The 25,451-nt window shown below is 28.9% G+C and overlaps 1 protein-coding gene across 1 annotated transcript in view; it reads left to right on the top strand.

Annotated features, from left to right (window-relative positions):
• Window positions 1-4,736: 4,736 nt before the first annotated feature.
• The window catches only part of LOC100200280 (negative elongation factor B), a 23,813-nt gene continuing 3,098 nt past the window's right edge, over window positions 4,737-25,451 (top strand). The window contains exons 1-5 of the mRNA XM_065791111.1: window positions 4,737-5,779; window positions 13,278-13,380; window positions 13,499-13,594; window positions 14,085-14,275; window positions 18,359-18,638. Coding sequence (XP_065647183.1) covers window positions 4,905-5,779; window positions 13,278-13,380; window positions 13,499-13,594; window positions 14,085-14,275; window positions 18,359-18,638 — 1,545 coding nt within the window. The 5' untranslated portion in view covers window positions 4,737-4,904. The remainder of the gene's footprint in view (window positions 5,780-13,277; window positions 13,381-13,498; window positions 13,595-14,084; window positions 14,276-18,358; window positions 18,639-25,451) is intronic.

The raw sequence follows: 25,451 nt of genomic DNA, 5'->3' as shown, positions 1-25,451 counted from the left end.
ATCGAAATACTTTTCTATAGATAATTGTAAAACGAAATTGTTAATAAATAATATTAATAAAAGCATCAAAGGAAACAAAAAGCGAGAAAACTTTTTGTTTCGGTTGCAACTGTTATGATTATCTTATATATTATTGCCGAACTTAATACTGTTAGTGTCCCTTCGAGCGTGTTTGACACGGAACCCTTGGCAGCCATTGCAACTGAGGTAGTGGCTAAAAAGAGTCGTAATACATTTCGTTATAAGAAAGCGTGAGCAAAAGTGTATGCAAGTATCCAACTTATGTAAACTTGAAATTATGTAATGTTAAAACATGTTAAAGTATGTATCAAGTTTTACAGCTTGACTTTCACTAGAAAACTGCATTGCAGCAACATCTGCTTAACTTTGATCTAGAGCATTATTTCCGTTAAAAAAATTGTTATATAGTTTTAAAAATTTTTGTTTATCAATGTGTCAGCATAGCCGAGCGCAGAGCTTCTGAACATAAAAGCCGTTGTTCGAGTTTTACCACTTTTGACTTTTTTATTTTTATTTTTTTCGATTATTTTAAAATACAAAATACTTTTAAGTTTTATAGAGATTATATACAAATATATGCAATGATATTATTATTAACGATATATATTATAGAATTTAACAAACGAAAAGATTTTTAAAAAAACTAAAAATTCTAAAAACGTCAAAAAACTAGGAGAAAATATTTGCGTACGTGTCACGATTGAGATACTTATGTTTTTAATGTGCTGAGGTAATTAGTCCTAAAAGCTGCGGGTAGTCTGAAAAAAAAATTGTCTGAAACTTAATAAAGAAAAAACTTAATAAGGTCATGCTACTCGAGAAGGTGCTGTTGTGAAGTCAAAAAAAAAAAGAAAAAAAAAGCCCGTCGCTAGAAAAAAACTTTAAAAACTTCTTTTGACAATTGAAAGTTTTTTTTGCTACATTTATTTTTTTACTATAAATGTATACTGCAGCCGTTTTTCAAAACGCCTTAATATGCTTATAACGTATTTCGAGAAAAACGCAATTAAAAAAATATTAATAGGAGAAGCTCTTTATTAAAACGTTTTTTGAAACTAATAATTTTTATGAGTTTTTACAGAACTCTTTGAAAATATGTACTAAATAACGTTTGTAGACATCTAAACTAGCTTATTGTGTAAAAAAGTCAAATTTGATTATTTTTACTTTACAGTGTAAGGCGTTTTGAAAAACGGCTGCAGAATGGATGACACAACGAATATGTTGAAATGAAATAATTAGACGCAAAATTTAAAAGCTCTTAACAAGAGCCACTAAAACCAAAAAAATTAAAAGTAATTGCAGTTCAGTGCACTTTTGAGTATAGTATATTGGTGTTTGTAAAGAAACATTATATAAATCATTTTTAACTAGAAAAACAAACTCGAAATAAGATTTTAATTAAATTAAAAAAAAAACTCCTTCTTTTAAAGATATATGGAATATATTTTTATGGAATATATTCTAATAAAGACAAAAACTATTTATTTATTACAATTGTAATAAATGCAAACTCTTATCCGTGAAATGATATGTCTGTACCAGTTTTATATATTTTGTGCAATTGTTTGCAACATAATTAAAATTAATCAAAAAATGTAAGATAAATGCGAAAGGAAACTTGACGCATAAAAGTTTATTTTGCCACAAATTGACGTCAATGGGCAAAATTTTTTGGGCTAACCTTTTAGATTAGCATTTAATAGCTGAGGCTATCATTTTTTAGTTTTTAATTATAATTATACGAATGAACTTTTTTTTTTTAAGACTGTGTCTAAGATAGTGGTCTAAGATCGTCTTAGTTCCATTTGTATAGCGTAACGTACAAACGTCTGTGAGTGTAAACGTCTTCAGCTAATGTTGAGTTTGCAGGTATTATATGGAATAACGCGTATAATATATTTATAAAATGAGAAAATTTTAAAATTTTATTTTAAATTTTAGAAATCTTTTTTGTTGTATTACTATTTTTTTGCTATAAATATATAAAGCAAGATTGAAAAAAATTCAAAATTAATTACGCTAAGGGAAAGTCTTAAACCCCCCAAAACAACACTGATGACAACGCACTTCACCATTGAGTTATCAATGAAATGCATTTAGCAAAAAAAACAAACCTAACTATGTCCAAATCCGGTTTCCAAATCTGGGTTTTATAAAAAAAGATTTCGCGTTTTTTATAAAACCCAGACCCGAATATAATAAGTGCATGAATATCGAATTCGTTTTTAATAGTGATAAGTTATTACAAATTTTGCTATAATATAATAAAAATAATTATTTAGTATAATAAACATATTAAATTATTTATCTCTCTCAATTTATTATAAGAAAATGAGCAGTTTAAATAAATTTAAATAATTCGGGTCTTGATTTTACAAAAAATACGAAACCTTGATTTGCTCACTGGAATTTAGTTTCAACCCACTTATAAGCTCTATGTGTGCGGAAAAGTTGCGCAAGTTAAGTGTTTTGTTTTTAAAGTTTTTTTTCAGAATAAATTATTTTACTAAAAAAATATTGAAGTAAATAAGGAATAGGTATATAAATAATCGGTGTGGAATAAATATGTATAGAAATGGTAGGTTTGGAATAAACTTACAACATTTTTACGGGTCCGATCTCAGCTAATAATAAAATAATATGTTCTTACGACTATTAAATAATTCGACTGTAGACTAAATCGACTAAAATTTTTTCTAAAATTGACTTATACATCTTTAAAATCGACAAAGTCAATTTAGTTGAAGTATGAAAATAATTTATTTTTTTGAAATACAGTGAGCCCTCTATACAAGTAACTCATTTGAACCAATTTAAATAAAAGTTTCTAAATGGAAGAAGTTGCTTATAGGGAAAAAAGGAATATAAAAATACTTACCGTCTGGAAATATACAAAACAGTTGAAATAAAAGTAGCTTATAAAGAATGTTGCTTATAGAGAGGTTGCTTATATTGAGCGTTCACTGTAATAAAAGTACTAAGTTATTTATATGTTTTCTATTTTTTAATTTAATACCGTTTAAATAATAATGGAGCAAAACAATATGAGAGAAGGACTGCTCCAACAGTGGGACCATCTATTCCCAGACCCCAATGGTTTTAAAGACCGTCTTAAATACTTGCTATATATCATATAATCATTATAATCATGTTTACAATGTGATCGTATAAATGACATTTAGATTTTGTAGCTTTACAATTTACGTTTGCTCCAGGGCCCCGAGCTAGCTTGAAGCAGCCCTGTATTTATGAAAATCATATAATTATGAGTAAACAAAATAGAATAATTAAATAATTATTGAAAAACATAATCGAAAGTATAATTTGGTAAAAATAGTGCTAACATGCTTTGAATTTGATAAAATTTAAGAGAGTAAACAAAAACTAGTTAATAATTATAATGCATACTATTGTTATTAAAAAAACAAACAAAAATTGAAAAGTTAAATTAAATGAAAAAGTATGAAGGTTCAAAAATTTTTAACTCAACTAAATCGACTTTCTGTCGATTCGTAAAAAATCCATAGTCGATTAAATCGACTATTTGTTTTGTCAAAGTCGACTAATTTTGACTAGTCGAATTTTAGTCCATTTAGTCGAAGTTTATAACAACACTAATGAATACATATATGTATAGAGTTATTAAGAAAATTATATTATGTATTATATATTATAAATAAACTATGTATCATATTTTAAATTAAATAATAACACCTTGTAGTTTAATTATTAGGTGTTATTATTTAACTTTACATTTTTATTAATTAAAAAAAATACATTTTTATTAACAAAAAACAATAAACGCTTTGATTTACACTAGTCATCTTCTATACAAACTAATAATAATACAATTACAAAGTGACATTGGTAAGGACAGAGGCATGAACTTCTAGTTAAATACTCTTCCGCGGTGCTCCATGATAAGACCGTAAGGACTTTTGGGAGTACCTAAATAACCTAAAAAAAAAAAAAAAAAAAAATTAGAAAAGTACAATAAAGTCAAATAAAAAGTTTAACATGTCATGCTAAAGAAATAAGAAATAACAAAGTATATAGTAGCTAAACAGAATGTGTCATTTGGACATGGTTAACCTGTTTTTTTATACCAGGTTTTAACCACTCTATGAACATACTTTCTTGAAGTTTTAACTCAAATTTATTAGATGCCGAATCTAAAATAGAAAAACACTTATCATTTAGTTGCAAGAAACAATTTTCGTTAGCATGGAGATGCTTATAAATATGAGACTTTTTGTTCCTCTTGTAATGTTCAGATATCCGCATCTTAAGTTGGCGAGTAGTTTCATCTATACAACAGGAATAACATCCTGCACATACAAATATAGACCGCAAACGATTTGAACTCTAGAGAACGATTAGAACTCTAGAGGTCTTTAAAAGAAAAGAATTTAGAAATTTTTAGTATGTTATAAGAATTTAGAAATTTAAAGTGATTCAACTAAATAAAGACTGAATTCTAAAGTTAAAGAATATTGCTGTTCAGCAAATATTAAATCATTATTTATCTAACTAAAAATTTCTAAATTCGTCAATGATATATATTTATATATAAATATATATCATTGAAATTAATTTCTTCTAAAGATACTATTCCCCTTGAGTTAAAATTATTTGTGGTCTGGGTCGTGTTGAATAAATGCGCGTTTACGGACGTGCAGCAACGTCGGCGCTTGAGTTTAAAAAGAGTATTCGATATTTATTTACATATTTTGAGTTCGTTTCGCGGCAGAGAGTTTAAACTATGATTTTGTCAAATAATTCCACCATAAAATTTCCACCACAACATGAAAAATAGGTCAAACCCAGATGATGTTTATTTAGATCAAATCATGATTTTTCATTATTAGGTTGCAATTAAAATGTCAGGATTTGAAGAGTCTGGGTTAGCTGGAAAGCATTCTATTCGCAAAGGATTTAAAGAATGTCGTGAGCCGGAGGCTTTTATTTCTACATTTCAACAAGAAAATTGTGTTTTATTATCTTCCCTTCATCCAGCTCTTCATTTACTTGACTTACAAGAGGTTAAAAGAGTTGTCTTTCATCAATCTGTGATATCAGATTTAAGCGAAAAACTCATTAAGCGTATAAATGCTAGCGATTATAATGACCAAAAGCTAAAAGAACTTATAGATCATACTATTCAGTTTATTCATGTTGATGCATTGCGACCTGTTATTATGACAGCATTAAAAAAGCTTAAAGAAGTAAAACCAGAAACTATTGAACTAATTTCTTTAAATGAAAAAATCTATAATGATTGCCCCATTGAAGTCAAACGAAAGGTATGGATGAAGAAACACCCTCTTTTCGGTGATGCTGTTGGTCCCATACTAAATAGATATATTATAGAAAAGCAGAGTTTAATTTATTCAACTGAAAATAATAAATCACAAAACTTTTTTAGTTTGTCTACACGGGAACGTAGACAGAAGCCAATTGTAAAACAATTAGTTGAAATGATCGGTACTTCCATTGACTTATATAATCTAGTCCTTCAGTTCTTAAGAACTTTATTTCTAAGGACTAAAGAAGAAAATTACTGCTCACTTCGAAGTGAACTATTAATGGCTTTTCATGATGCAGATATAAAAGAAATTCATCAAGTTGACCCATGTCATAAATTCACCTGGTGTTTAGATGCCTGCATTAGGGATAAAAGTATAGACACCAGGCGATTGAAAGAACTGCAAACATTTTTAGATACTATAAAAAATGGTCAAGAAGAAGTTATAGGGTAAGCATTTTATATACTAAATGTGATAGAATATAAATTTTAATATAATATCTAATGCTTATTTAATAATATCATATAATTATATCATATATTAGATATAATAATATCTAATGCTTTTTTTTAGTTATGTCTATTTATTAATGAATAATGTCAGTTGTTGATATCTAAGTATTCTTGGCAACTGGTTAAACATTAGTATATGTTTTTTTATCAGTATATATATATTTTTATTTATATATAATATTTACCATATTAAAATATAAAGGGTACGAGGGTTATTATCTGAACTATATTTTAGATAAGTTGCTGCATATTCACAAGATGGATATCAAAATAAAAAGTTAGATTACATCTAAATATTTCATATAAATAAAGTGATCACAAAGGGTAAATTCTAGATGTTTAAACTGCTTAAAGGATAAACAGAAGGTGTTCAAAATCCTTCATGCTTTATAGGAGCTTTGTTTATGTCTACTTGTCTTTCAGGCAATTAGACTTTATAACCAACAACATAATTATTTTATATTTGTTAAAATGGACAAATGCTATCCTGAGATATTAGTGTTTTTGCCAGAGCAATTAGTCATCAAAAATGTATATATACAAAAATGCGTAGGTATATAAAAATGTAAAAATATATATACAAAAATATATAGTTCTGTAATGTTTGATTGTTTAAGAATATTATCAGACATTTGTCTATCATAATTTTTATTTTGTTTATGATTGTTTTTGACATGTTAGACTTTTTTATCAAGTTCATATTTGAAATTCTTTTCAAAAAAATCTTCATAAAAATACATGTTTTACATGTGACAAGCTCAATATTATACTCAAAAACTTCTGCAAATTAGTTCATCAAAAGTTGTCAAGAAAAAAAATTTGATTCTCCAAAAGCAGAGATGTTTTATTTTGATGAAACTTGTGAGAAGAAAAGACTATAGGATGTAGCAAGCATATAGGAACTATATTTTGACCAAATCTGATCAAAACATATCACACTTGCAACTTTTTCGTGGTTCATATTCTAGGCAAAATAAGAAATGGACTGGAATTTGTTTTATGCATTTTAATGTAGCGAGTAAGAAATGGTTTCAAGAAATGAAAGGGTACATAAAGTGTAACTGTGGTATGATAATTTTTAAGTAGTAGGTTCATGCAGAATTACAAATTTTTATATAATTTACATTATTATTGGATAGGAAAATTTAGTCAGGTAAAGCTGAACATGTCCTTAAAGCTTTTTGAACATATTAAATCATTTTTAACAAAGCCAATACTAACACCCCTTTTCATGAAACCCAATTTCCCTCCAGATTATTTTTACTAAGTTACAAAACAAATTCAACTAAAATGGACCTTTTGAAAGAGCTGTTAAATCAGAAGCTGTTTGAAAAGTGAAATAAGAAACAATTATCCACAAAGTTCCTCACATTTTTGTACAGTATGAGACTGCATGTCAGCTGTGCTAATATTGCTGATTTTCAAATTCTAAAATTTTTTTACATGCCCCAAGCTCTTCAGTTTTTTAATGACCTGCCTCACAAAGGTTCATTGAGCGATGATGAATCAGTGTCAAGGTTGTTTGAACAACCTTTGACGTTGATTCATCATTCACAAGAAGTGAATTTAAATTGCTTAATTAGATAATAATTAGGGAATATTGGAGAAAAAAAGGAATTTATTTTGAACTTGTAGTTAATATTATTTTACATTACTTCAAGTTCTTCAATCTAATTTAAAATGAATAAAGTACCAAAAACTATAAAACACAAAAAACCATCATCATCACCAAGTTCTCTAAACCTATCATTCGCTAATATTCGTGGTCTTCGAAGTAACTTTTCTTCTGTTGAGTCTTATCTCTTGCAAAGTTCACCAGATCTATTTGCTCTTTGTGAGACTAATTTGAGTTCGGCTGTCTCATCTTGTGATCTTAGTGTTGATGGTTATCCTCCTCTAATTCGTAAAGACTCCAATAGTCACATGCTTGGCCTCGGCATTTACATTCGTAAGAATTCACCCATTTGTCGTGAAACTAGGTTTGAATCCACAGACTATTCTTTTATGTGCTTTCGTTTAGCACCACTTCACTCTATTGCCTTTCTCTTTGTTCTATATCGTTCTCCTTCATCTCAAGACTGCACACTTTTTGACGTTATTACTGATCATATTGACCAAGCCCTCTCTCTTTATCCATCAGCTAATATAGTTGTTGTTGGTGACTTTAATGCTCACCACTCTGAATGGCTTGGCTCTAGTGTCAGTGATTCGGCAGGCATTAAAGCCCACAACTTTTGCCTTTCTCAATCCCTAACTCAAATAGTCAACTTTCCAACTCGCTTTCCAGACAACCCGAATCATTTACCTTCTCTAGTCTTATTTCTAATCCTAGTCAGTGCTCAGTTTCTCCACAATCAACCTTAAGTTCTTCTGATCACAGTTTGATCTCTCTAAAACTAATATTTTGTTCTTCTTCATCACCTGAATCCCCCTATTATCGTACCTCTTACAACTACAGTAAAGCTGACTGCGATTCTTTCCGTGATTTTCTTCGTGATGGCCCTTGGGTAGAAATCTTTCGTCTTCCTGTCGACAAATGTGCATCTTACATAACTTCGTGGATTCAGGCTGGCATGGAATCTTTTGTTCCCTCTCGACGATTCCAGGTCAAGCCTCACTCTCCTCCATGCTTTTCTTCACACTGTGCTGCTGCGATTGCCAATCGAAACCGTTACTTCGATATTTATCAGCAAAACAGTTCTCCAGAAAACAGATGTCTGTTTATTACTGCTAGAAACAATTGTAAAAAGGTTTAGTCTAATGCCTAAACCCGCTATTCTCAGTTCATGAAATCTCGTATCTCATCTCAAAAATTAGGCTCTCGTGACTTCTGGAGAATCTTTAATAATATCAATAATAAGGGCAAATCTATAATTCCACCTCTCTTGTATGGTTTAGACTTTGTCACCTCACCTAAAGACAAAGCTGAATTGTTTGCTAAAAACTTTTCATCAATATCATTTCTTGATTCCACTAGTTGCGTTCTACCTGATATTGCCAACAAACAGGTTGATCCATTGCTTGACATTCATATCACTCCAGCATCTGTATCTAAAGTGATTTCCTGCTTAGACTCTTCTACAGCTTGTGGCTCGGACAACATATCTGTTATTGTCTTGCAGAAGTGTTCTCCGGAGCTGTCGTCTATACTCTCAAAACTATTCAACAAGTGCTTATCAGAGTCTTGCTTTCCAGCCTGCTAGAAAGCGGCATTTGTTATCCCTATCTTCAAAAATTCTGGAGAGCGATCCGATTCGTCTAACTACCGTCCCATAAGTCTTCTTCCTATCATAAGCAAGGTTTTTGAATCTTTAATTAACAAACACTTAATTTCTCATCTTGAATCTAATAACTTACTTTCTGACCATCAATATGGATTTCGATCTTCTCGTTCTACAGCTGATTTGCTAACAGTAATAACTGACAGGTTTTATCGTGCATTAGATGAAGGTTGAGAGTTTAAGGCCATCGCTCTTGATATTTCAAAAGCTTTTGATAAAGTTTGGCATGCTGGTCTTCTCCATAAGCTTTCTTCTTATGGTGTATCCGGCAACATCTTTAAGATCATTGAATCCTTCCTTTCCAATCGTAGCATAAAAGTTGTCCTCGATGGACAACACTCTTCTTCTTATTCTGTAACTTCAGGGGTTCCTCAAGGTTCTATCCTTAGCCCTATACTCTTTTTAATTTACATTAATGATCTTCCAGATATTCTCACATCTAAGGTGGCATTGTTCGCTGATGATACTACCATTTATTCTTGTCGTGATAAGAAACCATCACCCTCTGATTGCTTGGAGGGGGCATTTGAGCTTGAAAAGGATCTCACTTCTACTACAGCATGGGGCTCACAGTGGCTGGTGAACTTTAATTCAGATAAAACTCAATTTTTTTCAGCCAATCGTTATCGCAATAATTTAGATCTTCCTATATTTATGAATGGTGATGTACTCGATGAGTCACCTACTCTTCATCTTCTAGGATTAACTCTTACTTCCAATCTTTCTTGGAAACCATATATCAAATCAGTTGCAAAATTAGCACTGGTAAGGTTGCATCTCTTTATCGAGCTCGTCACTTTCTTACTTCGGATTCTATTCTCTATCTTTATAAATCTCAAATCTGGCCTTGTATGGAATACTGTTGCCATATCTGGGGCGGATCTTCTAATGATGCCCTTTCTCTTTTAGACAAGGTGCAAAAAAGCATTGTAAACATTGTTGGACCTGCTCTTGCAGCCAACCTCCAACCATTATCACATCGTCGTAATGTTGCTTCTCTTTCTTTTTTCTATAAATACTATAAAGGGCTCTGCTCTAAAGAGCTAGCGTCTCTTGTGCCATCTACTATAATTCATTCTCGTGTTACTCGTCATTCAATTAAGTGTCATCCTTTTTCTGTGACTGTTCCTAAGTGCTCTAAAAAAGCTTATTCGTCTAGTTTTTTTCCTCAAACATCAGCTCTTTGGAATTCACTTCCTTCATCTTGCTTTCCTGATTCATATAATTTGCAATCTTTTAAGTCGTCCATCAATCGTTATCTTGCTCTACAATCTTCATCTTTTCTCTTTTAGTAACTTCCAACTTTAATTAGTGGCTGCTTGCAGCCTTGTTGGAAGTGAAGATGTTTAAAAAAAAAAACAAAAAAAAACATATTATTTAATTTACTTAAATATAATTTGCATAGTTTGTAATTATGTATTTATTTTGAAAATTTAAATCTTAAAAAAAGTTTACTCCTATATTGATTTCTATACACATCTCAAATGCTTTTTCTATTTTTTTTTTAACTAATATGTTAAATAATTTCAGGTGTAGTGCATTTCTACCCTAAGTGGAGGGCAGAAAGCTAGCGTTTGAATTAAAGGTGAGGAGAAATTTAGGTTAGCTAGTATATTTACATCTTGTAGTTGTCAGTACTACAAGAAATGTATATATTAAAGCCTTAGAGCCTAACTTATGAGTTAAGATACGTATTTTAGTAATTTGGAAACAACAGAACTTAGCATCAAACAGCACCTTTTTATATTAATTTCTTCAGACAGTTTTAGGGTATGAGTAAATAGTGCAATGATAAAATGAGTCTGAAGAAGAAGAGACTCAAATCAAGAAGTAAAGGTAAGTGATTAGATTTGTCTAAAATATTAATGAATAAATAAAAAGTCACAAAGTTAACTATCTAAGTGAGAGATTGAGAAATACAAATGTTCTGGGCTTTAGTACCAGCAGGGTCATTAGTGTAAAAACCAAGCCATTCAGTGTAATGATCATTAAAGTTACCAATAAAAACAATATTGGTAGAAGGGTAAAGAGAAAGGTCATGGTCAATATGATCAAAAATTATATTTACAAGAAATATTTACAATAAATATATATATATAAATATTATATTTACAAGAGTCTTGAGGAGAAGGAGAACTATAAAGGACAAAGGTGATAGAGTGAAGAGGTGCTAAGTGGAAGTACATAAAAAAAAGTCAATGGATTCAAACCTGATTCTTGAAAAATAGATGAATTGATTGGTAAGTGTACCCCAAGCCAAGCATTTGATTATTGAAGTCTTTGTGAATTAAAGGGCAGTACCCATTAATACTGAGATCTGAAAAAGGAACAGTAAAATTTAAATTAGTCTCATAAAGAGCAAGAATTTCTTGTGAATTTTGCATAAGGTAAGATTTAACTGATGGAAGGTTACTTTAAAGACCAAAAATACTTGTGAAAAGATTAGACAGTTAGGTGGTGGGGATGGTTTTTTATGTTTAATATTTTTGGTTACTTTAGGCATGATTTAAGCTTAAAGAGAACTTGAATCATTTATAGATAGAGCATGGCATTCCAAGCAATGAGGTCTGTTGTCTCAGTCTTGATAATTAACCCTAATTAAGGCTCCTTATGTGGTCTCAACAATGCGCACCAAAAGTATTAGCACCATCCTTGTACAACATGGCACTGTTAATACTCTGATATTTTACAGCTGTTGATGAAATTAGTCTTTCTAAGAGCTAACAAAGAGTTCATGAAACATGCTACCAGCCAGCCTAAGAACCATTAAACTGAGTTTTAAAGCTGTACCCTTATTAGGAGATAACAGGATGAGTTGCAAACCACTTTCAAAGAGGCACAAGTAAAAATCTATGACTAAATTCAAAAATTTCAAGCATTCATCATCCTAGGCAGGAAACAGTATAATAGGTTTACATCTACACCTGTCTAATAGTGAAAAAGGGGTTTGAGGCTGGTCAACAGAATTGTTTTGCTTACCCCTAATGTCTTTGTCTAAGAGTCCTTCTACAAGACAGTAGCTGGGTGCAATTAACATCTGCCTAAGATGAGTATTTTTATCAAGACACCATCTCTAGCCTTTACTCAACAAAAAGCCCCAAAGCAGGGGATTTTTAAGTCAGTTTATTTCTCCTAGTCTTTGCCTAAAAAAAACAAACTCTACAAGGTAGCATGGCATGGGGTAGGTTGTACTGGGTTACATAATACCAGTAGCAGAATAATCATGATAATCCTGAACCTGACCTGATCTTAAGTAGTTAAAAGAAGTTACTATCTGTAAGGAGTAATTAAAAACATTGATAAGAATATTTTGGAAATGCTTTAGGAATGACATTACATCTAACAGAGTACTAGAGATTAAGGTTAATATAGTTTTTATGGTTGGATTTACTAGTTGGTTACTGAGCTGACACTGCAACATAGATTTAAGCAGAATACAAACATACATAAAGTAACTTATGGGTGCGTGAACACCGCACCAGAGGTTCAAACAGAACACAAACAAAAACATAGTAACTTACAGGTAAACCAACACCACGCCAGAGGTTCAGACAGAACACAAACATGTATAGTAAATAAGTAACTCAAACATACATAGTACATAAGTAACTTATGGGTGAATAAACACTGTGCCATATAGTAACTAGCTTCATGAAAACCCCCATTAGGTGTGTTACAAATTTTGATTTGTTTTAAGAATTAAAATTTCTTACATATTTTTTTATATTAGATATTGTTTATGAATGTTTTCTTTTTTTCTTTATTTTTGTCCCTTTTTTTTTTTTTTCAAATTTTTACTAGATATTGTATATGAATATATATTTTTTATTGGATTATTTTTTTTTTTTATTATCATTTGATTTTCTGATAATGGCTAAAATGATGACCATCTTTTCCAGTTTATTTAAAGGCTTCAAGTTCGAAGAGCTACTCAGTTTTTATTACTATTTGTTATATTTATTACAGTTATTATATAAATGTTTACCTGATCTATTTTGACTGTTTCTTATAATATCGGATATATCTGATTTACAGATTGATGTGATGAAATTTTGTCTCACTAAAAATCTAAGAAATATAGATTCAATATGGAGATAATGGCTTTCATTATTATTATAATAAGAAATCTTTTTTTTTTCATTTTGAATTTTTAGTGATATTGCTATGATTCTATGTGATCCTTATGCAACAAATACAATTATTGTTAGTATTATGCAAGTACTTAATAAGTTGATAGCTGTTGATGTTCTTCCAAGGGTATATTTAGTTCATAAAATTTCAAATGGTTTTAAATTTTTTTATAAATCTTTTTTATAAATTTTTTAAGTTTTCTTATAAATCTAAAGTTAAATAATATTTAATATTTTTTCTTTAGTCATCTGGAGATTTGATGTTTCTTATTCGTCTGCTCTGTCTCAGTTTGGGAGCTTGGGATATGATTAAAGCACAAAATTTTAAAGAAGAATCATTGGTTAGTTTTATTTTATCTATTTTTTCTTCAAATGTTTACAAAGTAAATTGTTTGATAAAATCATATATACTAATAAATAAAAAAAATTGTATCATTAGCTCTATGTTATGAAATTTTGTACTTTAATCTTGTTTGAACATTGATAAATGTTTATTAAATTTATTTTAAAAGTTAAGAGAATTAAAGAGGTGTGTTCATTTGAATGAAACAAGAATAAAACTTGTTAACCTGGTTTTCAGGTCATTAATTTCACTACATCTGGTTTTTTTTTTAAAGTTTAATAAAAACATTTAAGAAAACCAGTAATTGTTAAGCACATAATTTGCATTTTAGTTTTCTTAAAAGCTATTTAAAAGTAGGTTAACACATTTTCACATAATTCATCTTTTGGTTTTCTTAAAAGTTAACATATTTAACAAATTGCCTCTAACATGTCTTAATTGTTTTCATAAAAACCTTGTATACTAACTAATATTTGTTTTAATTTTAGAATATTGATATTGTTACAAAGTTTTTACCTCTACTAATGTCCACTATGATGGATGGTATGGGAGATGAAAGCAATGAAAATTCAAATAATATTAAAGTTCCTGATAATTTATTTAAGTTTATTCAAGAAAGCACACCTTCACAGTTAATTATTTGTTACTATCTAAACCAAGTAATTCAGAGTGATAAAGTGTAAGTATATGCATACAAATATATACCTATATACATTTTTTTAGTGTTTTACTAACATATGTGCGCTATAGAGTTGTCCAGAAAATATTATTTTACTCAGAACCATCGAAATTAAAGTTTTTCTTATTTTGCTATCATTATTATGTCTAATAATAATTTTTTACATATTTTTGATAAGTGATCCTGAGGTCCCTTAAAAACCTCTGATCATTTGCCCCATTTTTTGAATATAATTTCATTAATTTTTTTTTTTTTAATGTTTTTAGAATTACAATAGGCAAAGAAACATTACTCAAAAAGGGTTTTGATTTGTTTTAAGTTGCTTCTAGTTGTATTGCTAAAGTTTTGGCACTGTTTTTTGAAAGAATTAAATTTTGATTATATTGTAAAAATGTTGACTCGAAGTAGTAAGAAATGTAAGCAGTCACTGTCACAGTGAAGATATACCAAAAGAAAGTCCACATTTTTAGGATAAGACTATTAGTAATACTTGTAGAAGTAGTGCTATTACCCCTAGCTCACATAAAGCAACTCCAGGCAAACCTGTGAAAAGAAAGTTAACAGATTTCTAGTTAATTAGTCATCCTTCAACATCAATTAATGAAGCCAAACTGCCTGTTTGTAGGGATATTATGAAGTTTGTCTTATTTCAAAGATATGATCCAGAAAATCAAAAAAAACCTGAAGAATCAGGATATTCTGCAGTTGATGCTGTTGTTTTTTGGAATACTTTAGAATGAATGGTAGAGTTTGATGGGAAAAAATATGAAAAAACAACTGAACCTGGCAATACAAGAGCAAACATCATTGAACTATTTGATTCTCTTTTTTGACATTGGTGCATCAGACGCTATTGATGAAATCAAAAAATCAAGATTTTTGTCAGACAGAAAAAGTGAAATGATATTGATTTCTATTTGGACCAACAACGGGAAAGGAGAGCATGCATGGACTGGCATAAGAAAATATTTGAAACCAAAGCTGAAATGAAACTTGCAAGTCAAGTAAGTAAAGCAAGAATTAAAGATAGTGAACAGTGCATGTTGGAAATATTAAGAGAAGAACAGGTCAATAGAGTTGTGGCTTTGCTAGAATACGATTCGGAGATAGTGACACAATTAAACAAAAAAGATGACCGAATTAAAACTGATCTTGTCTTTGAAATAAATCTGGAACAAGAAGAAATAGAAACAGATCAAGACAATTTTGTAACTCTTAAGCTACCTAAGAAAATAATGCAATGTGACCAGATAACTAGTACTGTTGATTGTCTCAAGCTTTTAGAAAATCAATCGACAAAGGTTATATCTACAGTAATAAAAGCTGCTGGAGTAAGAATTAAGTGATTATGAATTGCAATATCTGGAAATATTTCTGGTTATTAAATTCTCTATAAAAGTTTATTTATAAAAGGTTATTTTATCATAAAAAATTATTGAAAAACCTAAACTATATGGTTAATACAGCAAAAATAATAACTGCCAAAACCTGCATATTTTAAATTATTGTTTGTTTAAACACCAAATAATTTATGGATTATAAATTAAAAAAAAAGTTTTACGAGAAAAATATGGAAAAAATAATTACTAAAGATCCAAAAAATTTGCTCAGTAATTTAAAAATCAACCAATAAAAAATCATGATATGCGCTATTTGCGCATCATATGAAATGTTAAAGTTCATTTTTGTTTAGGGGGAAACTTTGAGGAATTATTTATTTAAAAATTAAAATGTTTTAAATTAAAAATTAATTAATTGATAATAAAAATATTGATAAAAAAGGCACATATTAAAATAAATTATTAGTTTTTTTGTTTTGTTTTTTTTAAACTAAAAAGTTTAAATTAGTTTTTATATATTTTTAAACTACTCTGTTTTTAAATTTGTATACATATCTGCTTATGAGTTATGAGCATTTAATTTATAAGAAAATATTGAATAAGGTTTAAATAAAATATAAAAGTATTTATATCTTACTTTGCGATTTCTTTTATTTACAATATTTGATCACCGCTAAATACTTTTAGACTGTTGTGATTTGCAGTTGTTTTTTAATATTACATTGTACTGTATGCTTTATTTTTCTAGTTTTATCTGATGATTTATAAAACAAATTAAAATAATAAAGTTTAAATCATAATTTTTAATAAAAAAAAAAAAGTAATTATTATTTAATCAATCAATCTATTTCACTTTATATTTCACTTTACAATCTATTTCACTATTTCAATCTATTATAAAAATAATAGTAATAGTATAGTATAAATGGTTTTATAATTAGATTTATATCATAATTTAAGATCAATATAAATATTTTGAACAGCTATTAAGTTTAGTGATAAACAGAGTTTACAGTTTTTAAAAAGCTAAAAATTTAATAACCGGAAGCATTTTCAGATATCACAATTTGCGATCACTTAATTCTTAAAGCCTTGTGCAGGTAAACTTCAAGATTTTAATGTTTAAAGATCTACAATTCGACAAAAGAAAATTACTCTACCTAGCTTGTATTCATCACATTTTAGAACTTGTTCTTGCTGCTGTATGGAAATTGTTGTTAGGTTCTGAAAACAAATTATTTGAAAAATTTAAAAATCAAATTTTAAAGTTGTATAAAATTCAACCAATTCAAGTGTACTGGAAATCTAAAATGAATGGTTGCTAGGCAAAATATAATATAAAGTTGTCAAAGATAAAATATAGTATAAAGTTGTCAAAGATAAAATATAGTATAAAGTTGTCAAAGAACTTACAGACATTATCTTGCAATGATTTAACAACTTTTTCAAGAGATAATTATCATGAATCTGCTGAAAGCGCTCTGATAATCTTGGGTGAAATTCCAAATTTCCAGGAAACATATGTAATCTGGAAAGATATGTTTTTTAAACAGATGCAATACGATGATGATATGGTTGCAAAACTTATGGGAATCAATGGATTTTTAGCTCATTTCTACATTCCTGTATGGATGAAAGAATTCTGTAGAGCAGATGCGTCTATAACTGACCTCCATGATATGTTCAATTTTACATATGTTGACAAAATATTGCTGATTTTGTGATTAAGAAGCTCCATAATCATCAGTGATTAGTATGTGAAAGTTGATTAGGTTTTAGTGTGTTGAGTGTGTTGATTATTGAATTTTCAAGTAAAGTCCTTCATAAAAAAGTCATTTTTTGTACATTTGGTCACAAAATTAACTAAAATAACATTATTTTTTAAAAGATAAAAAGTTAAATGTAACATTAAAATGGGTTTTTGCATATGATTAATTTTATATTAAATATATTACTTTGGGCAAAGTCTGTTTTTAGGTTGCTTTTTTTGACAGAAAAGCTGGGCGCATGTTTAGAGGCTTTGAGGGACCTCAAGATCACTTATCAAAAATCTTTAAAAGTTATTTTTAGGCATGATGATAATTAAGCTTATGGAGAAGACCAGCATGCCAAACTTTATCAAAAGCTTTAGAAATGTCAAGAGCGATGACCTTAACCCCTCCACCTTTATCTAATGCACGATAAAAGTTATATTATCTTTCATTTCGACATACTTTTGACTGTTTATCTAATCTTGATTGAACTTTTCAAACAATTCTATCTGATCTTGATTGAGAGAGTAGCCATCAAACTATTACTAACTATTATTAACTCTTATTATTACATCATATGATCATTTAGTATTACTCTTATTTAGTAGTACACTATGGGAAATAGTATCCAAAGTGTTTCTAAGGTTGATAAAGATAGCATCAGTATAACAACTCCTTTCTGTTCCTTTATATAGTCAGTAAGTAGAGTAGATGCTAGTTTGGTGCACCTATATTTACAGCGTTCAAATTGTTTATCAGGATGTAAATGTTTATTTTCTAGATAATTGTTGTGTTTTCTAATTATCACTGTTGTATTTTCTGATTATTATTGTTGTATTTTATGATTGGTCATTTTTATTTTGCTTTATAGCATCTCTAATATACATTTAGTAGATGTATTGCATTTAATGCACTATCAAATTAAAGTTTTAACGTCTTAAAAAAAATTTAAATAAAAAAAAAATGAATCATTAAATTTACTTTGTTTTTAGCGCCATTTTGGAAGTTGTTTTACCGCAATTTGCGCAAGTGTTGAAAAACCAAGTTATTTCAACATACGTGTTTAACTTATTTGTTCATCGTTTTGCTTGCTGTGAAGAAAACTTTTCTCGCACTCGTTATCTGAATCTGGTGTTTGATCAGTTTTTATTTGTTTGGTTGCAGAATGATGATGCTTTTCATCACATCCTTCGTTTATTATGGTTTGTTTATCAGAAGGTGGATAGTCAAGAACTTGTTCGCTTGTTAACTGCAACTCAGCCTTTATCAAAGGTTTTTTTTTTAATTTTTAATTTTGTTATTTTTGAGTAAAATAAGTTTACAAAAATTTACTTTTAAAACAAAAATTTTTGAGTAAACTTTAATAAATTATAATTCCAATTCAACGCATTTTGTCTAAGTATAAAAATGTTTTGATTAGCATGGGGCTCCAACTAACCAAACAAAATTTTCAACTAATTAAGTTAATGGAGAAAAAAATTGAAAGATAATTGATTATATTTAAACTGTATAAATTTTGATATGAAAAGTAATGTTGATATTAAGTTATTTTTGACACCACAATAAGTAAAACAATAACTTAATTCTGTTTATACCTTAGAAATTGCCTAATTTTTACGCAATGCAAACCACGCTTTCAATATCAAATCAATATTTTGGTCTATAAAATGAAAATGGTAGTTTAACAATAAAAGAATTATAACAAAAATTGTTATAAAAATAAAAGTATTTCATTGGTAGATCATAACAAATATATAGGTATTGGTAAATCATAAGAAATATATATAAGAAATTCAGCAGCTTTTGAAAGAAGAGAAATTAGATGTCCTAAAAATTTTGATTCTGACTTTGTCACACTAGTTCTGCATCAATCAATTATGATCATATCTGAAGAAGCCAAAATGATTTATAAATTTTGTTGATCACTGTAAAGTATTTAGTCAAAATCTAAATAAGCCATGGTCAGTGTCTTAGATTATTCATTCCATCAAATTTTGTGTTTACTTTAGATTGAACTAAAGCAAATTATTAAAAGTCCACATTAGGGTTATGATTTTTTTAACTTTTGTCACAGTTTTAATTGGCCATAGTTTTAAAACCTGAGAAATTGATAGTTAATATTAAAATTTCATAGTAATATTGAATATAGTTAAAAAATGTCCCCCATCCACCCACAATTAAGTTATGCTATAAAAATATTGTTGTTTTTATGACTATTATGGAAGTATTTGATTTTTAAGTTCACTATAAAGCATAAAACACACCTAAGTAAAAACAATTTTATGTGCTTGTATAATATGTTAGTCTGGACTGAAATATTACACAAATACAGAAAATAGTTAATACTAATGCGTTTTATGTTTTACTCATTTCTTTTGTCTTTACCCATTTCAATGTCTTTTTTAATTAATTTTATGTTTATACAGTAAATTTTTAAAGAAAAGTATTTTTATTAAAATAATATTAAATCATAGAAAATGACTAACATATATTATCAATGCATTTTAGATTTTTCTAATATGTCAAATAAATATAGCAAAACTGTTGTTGACAAATATTCAAGAGTATGGACAAAAAATTTAGTTTCGTTTGAAAAATGTATAACATCAAGAATTGGTCTACCCTTTATTCAAAAACCATTTGATTCATTTAATAGAATGCTAAAAAAAACTTTTATTATTGGACGTTACAACTACCTGGCATCAGTTGAAAAAAGCAGAAAAGTAAGAGTTAATTGCTGTCGAAATAAGTAAATTATGGAACAAACTCAACTTTCCAAGTATTTCTAAAAAATCAGTTGGAAGAAAAATTGAAAAGGTTATAGAAAAACATGACAAGTATCTTCAAAAGCCTGGCAAAAAGGAAGAATGCTCTGTTTTTGGAGAAGTTGGTCACAGTACTAACACACAAGTGTCATTACATCCTTCAAAAGTCAGAGTTTGTAATGCAAAAGATACAACTTCTATAAGCAAAGCAAATAATTGTCCAGTTAGCAGTTCAACTGCATCAGAAGAAAGTGGTTTAGATTTAGATTCACAAGACAATTATGAACCAGTGGAATTGAAAAAATCAAGAAAGAGTATATAATAGAACAAAGTTAGGATCTAATCTTGTGATAACTGAAACTTTAAGTACAAATAAATCAGCTAGAATCTGTAAAAAGTTATTTGAAAAAGGTATTGAAATAGAGTCCAAGTCAGACAGGAATATGGAGATCAACTATTAGGCAAGGGGAAAGCATGAAGAAAATTGTTGCTAAAATGATACAAGAAGAACAATTCTGCCTACATTTTGATGGAAATAAAATAAACAAGACTGAATACCAAGTTATGATACTTCAAAATGAGAAAAGGAAAATTAACTTAGGAATTGTTAAATGTGATAGTGGAAAATCCAATGATATTTTTGAAGCTTTTAAAAAATTGCTAAATGATTTTGATGCATGGAAATGTATTTCAATGATTATATGTGACACAACAGCAGTAAACACAGGAAGATTAAATGGTATAGTTGTAAAAATACAAAATGAAATGGAAACCAGAGGCTTTACTAAACCACAATATTTAGGATGTCAGCATCATATACTGGATCTTCTTTTAAAACACGTTTTGGATTATTTTGTAAATTGTAAATCAACAAGTCCTGGTTTTGATTATAAATTTGTGAAGGACTTAACCGAAAATTATGAAAATCTTCAAAAAAATTATACATATGAAGCTGAGCCTAACCATTACATAAACTTGGCAAGATGACTTCAAATTCCTTTATGAGTTATGTGAAGCTTTTAGTTACTTCAAGAATCATAAAAAATTACCAAAAATTAAGTGGCACAAGCTTCCTCCATTGCACAGTGCTAGATGGAACTCTAGAGCATCACATGTTCTTCTTACCTATTTTCTTATACCAACATGGAGGTGTGAACTTGAAAGTGCAGCAACTTTTATTGCAAATCAATGGAAAAAACTTTGGTTCAGCAAACATTTATTTGATGATAAATCATATGACTGCTTGATGCATTGACTGATTAAATTAAGTGTACAACTGCTTTAAAGTGCTTTATGAAATACTGGAGCAAAGAAGATAGTGTAGTTCATATTCCAAGAACAAACATCATTGCTGAATGAGGCGTTAAATTGATGGAAGATCTCCTTCAAAATTCAAAAAAATAGGAGTTTGCAAATGTGAAATTTATTGGAAAGAATGACCTGTAAAGCGTTAAAACTAACTTGCTGAAAATAATTACTTTTATTGATCCACTTAAATGATATTTAGTTTATAAATACTAAATATAATTTACAATTAGTTTTATTTATTTTTGTGGCTGTTCATAAATGGGTTGTCAATAAGCTTTATGTGTCCTCGTGTAATCTATGAAAAATCACGTTATTATCAAGGGGGGGGGGGGGTATTTTTACAACTAGACTACCATTAAACCAGTTTTTTATCAATTACTCAACATTTCTCAAGTTATAGAAGTATGGCCACAACAGATTCAAAAAATGTCATAACCCTAGTCCACATACATTCTAAATGCAACTGTACAGGCATATGGTAAAGAATGTATCTAAGTTTTCCAGTATTAGTAAGTATCACTGTTTTCCAGTAACCTTTAAAGGAGGATAAAGAATCATTCTCAACTCTCAACTTTTAAAATGCTGAAAAAAAAAAGATTGAATTTTGTACAAAACATTTTGAATGGAAAGCATGACATTTACTGATGACTATTGAGAACTATTGAAACTTTGATTTTCCTTAAATAAAACCTCCTTTATTCGCTTTTAAGTTCCCATTGCTTTCCATCAGGGTTGATAAATGTCAAAGCTCATTCATTTGCTTAAAATGTTTCTCTTTCAGTATTAGTTATGACTTAACAAACATGAAAGTATCAGCTGTTTAGAGTTTGGTTTATTTTTCTTGTTAATCTATGTAAAAGATTAGGCTACCTGCTTAAGTTCCAATAATTTTTAATTCATTAATCTCAGCCTAATCCAGAGCTTAACTAAGTGTAATACTATTTTTCAAGTTATATTAACTATGGCACTGGTCAGCATTTGTGACATTTGGGGAAGGAAAAGATCTTACATCTGGAAATGAAATATTTTATAATGGTACACTTACAAGATTTTTTTTTAAATTAAATAGTAAATCAATCAAATAAATACATCAGGACAGGATTTATTAGACTCTTGATTATATCATTGGACCTCTTCAAATTTTCTTTGATGCACTACAGATAGATAGGTAAAACTGGCCTAAAGTGCCAAGTTATCAATACACAAAAACTGCAATAACACTGAAAATTTTCATTGATTCAGTTATTGTTAGAGATTGTGGTGAGTGATCCATTGCCCTTGCTACAATCTTTAAATCTGCTTTTACAAAATATGTAAAACAGAAACAATCTTTGCTTCAGACTATCGAAAACCATTACAGACGTTTTCCAAACCCTGAGTGGCATCTGTTATCTCTATTTTCAAAAATTAACATCTTGAATCTAATAACTTACTCACTAACTACTCTGATCATCAATATAGATTTCGATCTTCTTGTTCTACTGCTGATTTGTTAACGGTAATAACTAATAGGTTTTATCATGCATTAGATAGATGTGGAGAGGTTAAGGCTATCCGGCTCGACATTTCTAAATCCTTTGATGAAGTTTGGTATGCTGGTCTTCTCCATAAGCTCTCTTCTTACGGTGTATCAGGTAATATCTTTAAAATTATTGAATCCTTCCTTATCAATTGTAGTATCAAAGTTAACCTTGATGGACAGCACTCTTCTTCATTTCCTGTAACTTCAGGGGTTCCTTGAAGTTCTATCCATGGCTCTATACTTTTTTTTAATTTACATTAACGAACTCCCAGAAAATCTCACATCTAAGGTGGAATTATTTGCTGATAATACTACAATTTATTTTTTTCTTGATAAAAAGTCAAGTGCTTAGAGGGGGGATTTGAGCTTGAAAAGGATCTTACTTCTGCTACAGAATGGGGCTCTAAGTGGCTGGTAAACCTTAACTCAGATAAAACTCAATTTTTTTTCTAGCTAATCGTTATCACAACAATCTTCCTATATTTATGAACAGTTATGTACTCGATGAGTCATCTACCTTTCATCTTCTAGGATTAACTTTTACTTCCAATCTTTCCTTGATACCATATATCAAATTCATTGCAAAATTAGCATCTGCTAAGGTTGCATCTCTTTATCGTGCTTGCCACTTTCTTGCTCCGGATTCTATTCTTTATCTCTATAGATCTGTAATCCATTCTTGTATGGAATACTGTTACCATATCTGGAGTGGATCTTTGAATGATGACTTTCTCTTTTAGACAAGATGCATTGTAAGGATAGTTAGAACTGCTCATGCAGCCAACCATCAAGCATTATCACATTGTTGTAATGTTGCTTCTCTTTTTCTTTTCTACACCTTTTCAAGATGTAATTGAGAACTTAAAAGTTATAATTAAGAAATGTTAGATGTAATTGAGAAGATGAAAGTTGTAATTGAGAAACATAAGATTTAGAACATGAAAGTTGTAAATAAGAAATAAAAAAAGATGTAGTTGAAAACATAATAGTTGTAATTAAGAAAAGTTTGTAATATAGATTCTCAGAAAAAAGTTCTTTGTATTTTTAATTTTGTTGCCTTAATTTACCTTGTTAAAATGGTTGAAAGGTTGTTTCCTAATTTGGCCCAGGTGGCCATATGAGTTGGTTTTCAATAAATAATGATATACTATCAATAAAATAAAAAAGTGATGAAAAAGGCATTTGCAGTTTTGGCGGTAACTGGAAATATCTATCGAGTGTTAGTTATTCCTTTTTTTTTTTTTTTTTTGTTTATTTATTTGTTTGTTAAAAATTCATTTGAGAAATCAGATGAAGACTAAATAAAACCAAATAATTTATTTACAAAAAAATATGATTTAAATTGAGTTTAAACATTGTCATTAAAAATCATTGTAATATTTAATTTAACACCAACTTAGGCTTCTTCCATATTTAATCATTTGTTGTTGATATAGCTGCAATCAAATGTATGTTTGCTCTTTTTTGTTTGTTTTCATTACTGTTGTCACTTAATCATCATTTTGCTCAATACATTCAGCAACTCTTTTTTTGTCATTCAGTCAAGATAAAGTGTAATGTTTTCTTTCAACTTGATCTGTTGTATGTATTTCATCCCAACAAATTAAACAAGTTAGTTCTGGTTATTCCAGAAGTAGACGTAAGCTAATTTGGTGAAATAAATGCTGACACAGATTTAATAGCAGACCTTCTGGTCATAGTTCACACAACAATCTTTTAATTCAATTATTATACCTGGTGCATACAAATGCTTAATTTGATTTTATTAATTTATTCAAATTCATGTTCCAGAAAACTTTTTATAATGACCTATAAGCTTACATTGTGAATTCGCAATTTCAAATTATGCATTCTCATTTACATATTACGATTTCTTAATTACATTTTGTGCTTGTCAATTACATATTGCAATTTCTTAATTACAACTTTCATGTTCTTGATTACATCTTGAAAAAGTGTATAAATACTATAATGGGCACTGCTTTAAAGAGCTAGTGTCTCTTGTGCCATCTACTAAAAGTCATTCTTGTGTTAGTTGTCATTCAATTAAGTCTCATCCTTTAACTGTGACTGTTCCTAAGTGCTTCAAATTTTTTTTTTTCTTATTCGTTTAGTTTTTTTCCTTGAAAATTTTTTTGAATTTACTTTCTGTTTTTCCTGATTCATATAACCTGCAATTTTTTAAGTCGTAACTTCTAACTCTAATAGTAATTGCTTGCAGCCTTTTTGGAAATGGAGATGTTTATATATATATATATATATATATATATATATATATATATATATATATATATATATATATATATATATATATATATATATATATATATACTGAATTTACATAGTTACATAGTTTTTTTCATTCTTGCAAGAAATGCAAAATTATTTTTAATAAAGGTTTTTAGTTTATTTATAATTGAAGATAAGTTTTATCATGGAAGTATAAGACAGATGAAAGTTCAACTGCATTGAAATGCTTTGGGGCTATGT

Source organism: Hydra vulgaris, chromosome 02, assembly GCF_038396675.1.
Source record: "Hydra vulgaris chromosome 02, alternate assembly HydraT2T_AEP".
Taxonomy (NCBI): domain Eukaryota; kingdom Metazoa; phylum Cnidaria; class Hydrozoa; order Anthoathecata; family Hydridae; genus Hydra; species Hydra vulgaris.
The sequence above is the reverse complement of the archived record's forward strand: the minus strand, read 5'-3'. Positions and strand labels throughout refer to the sequence as shown.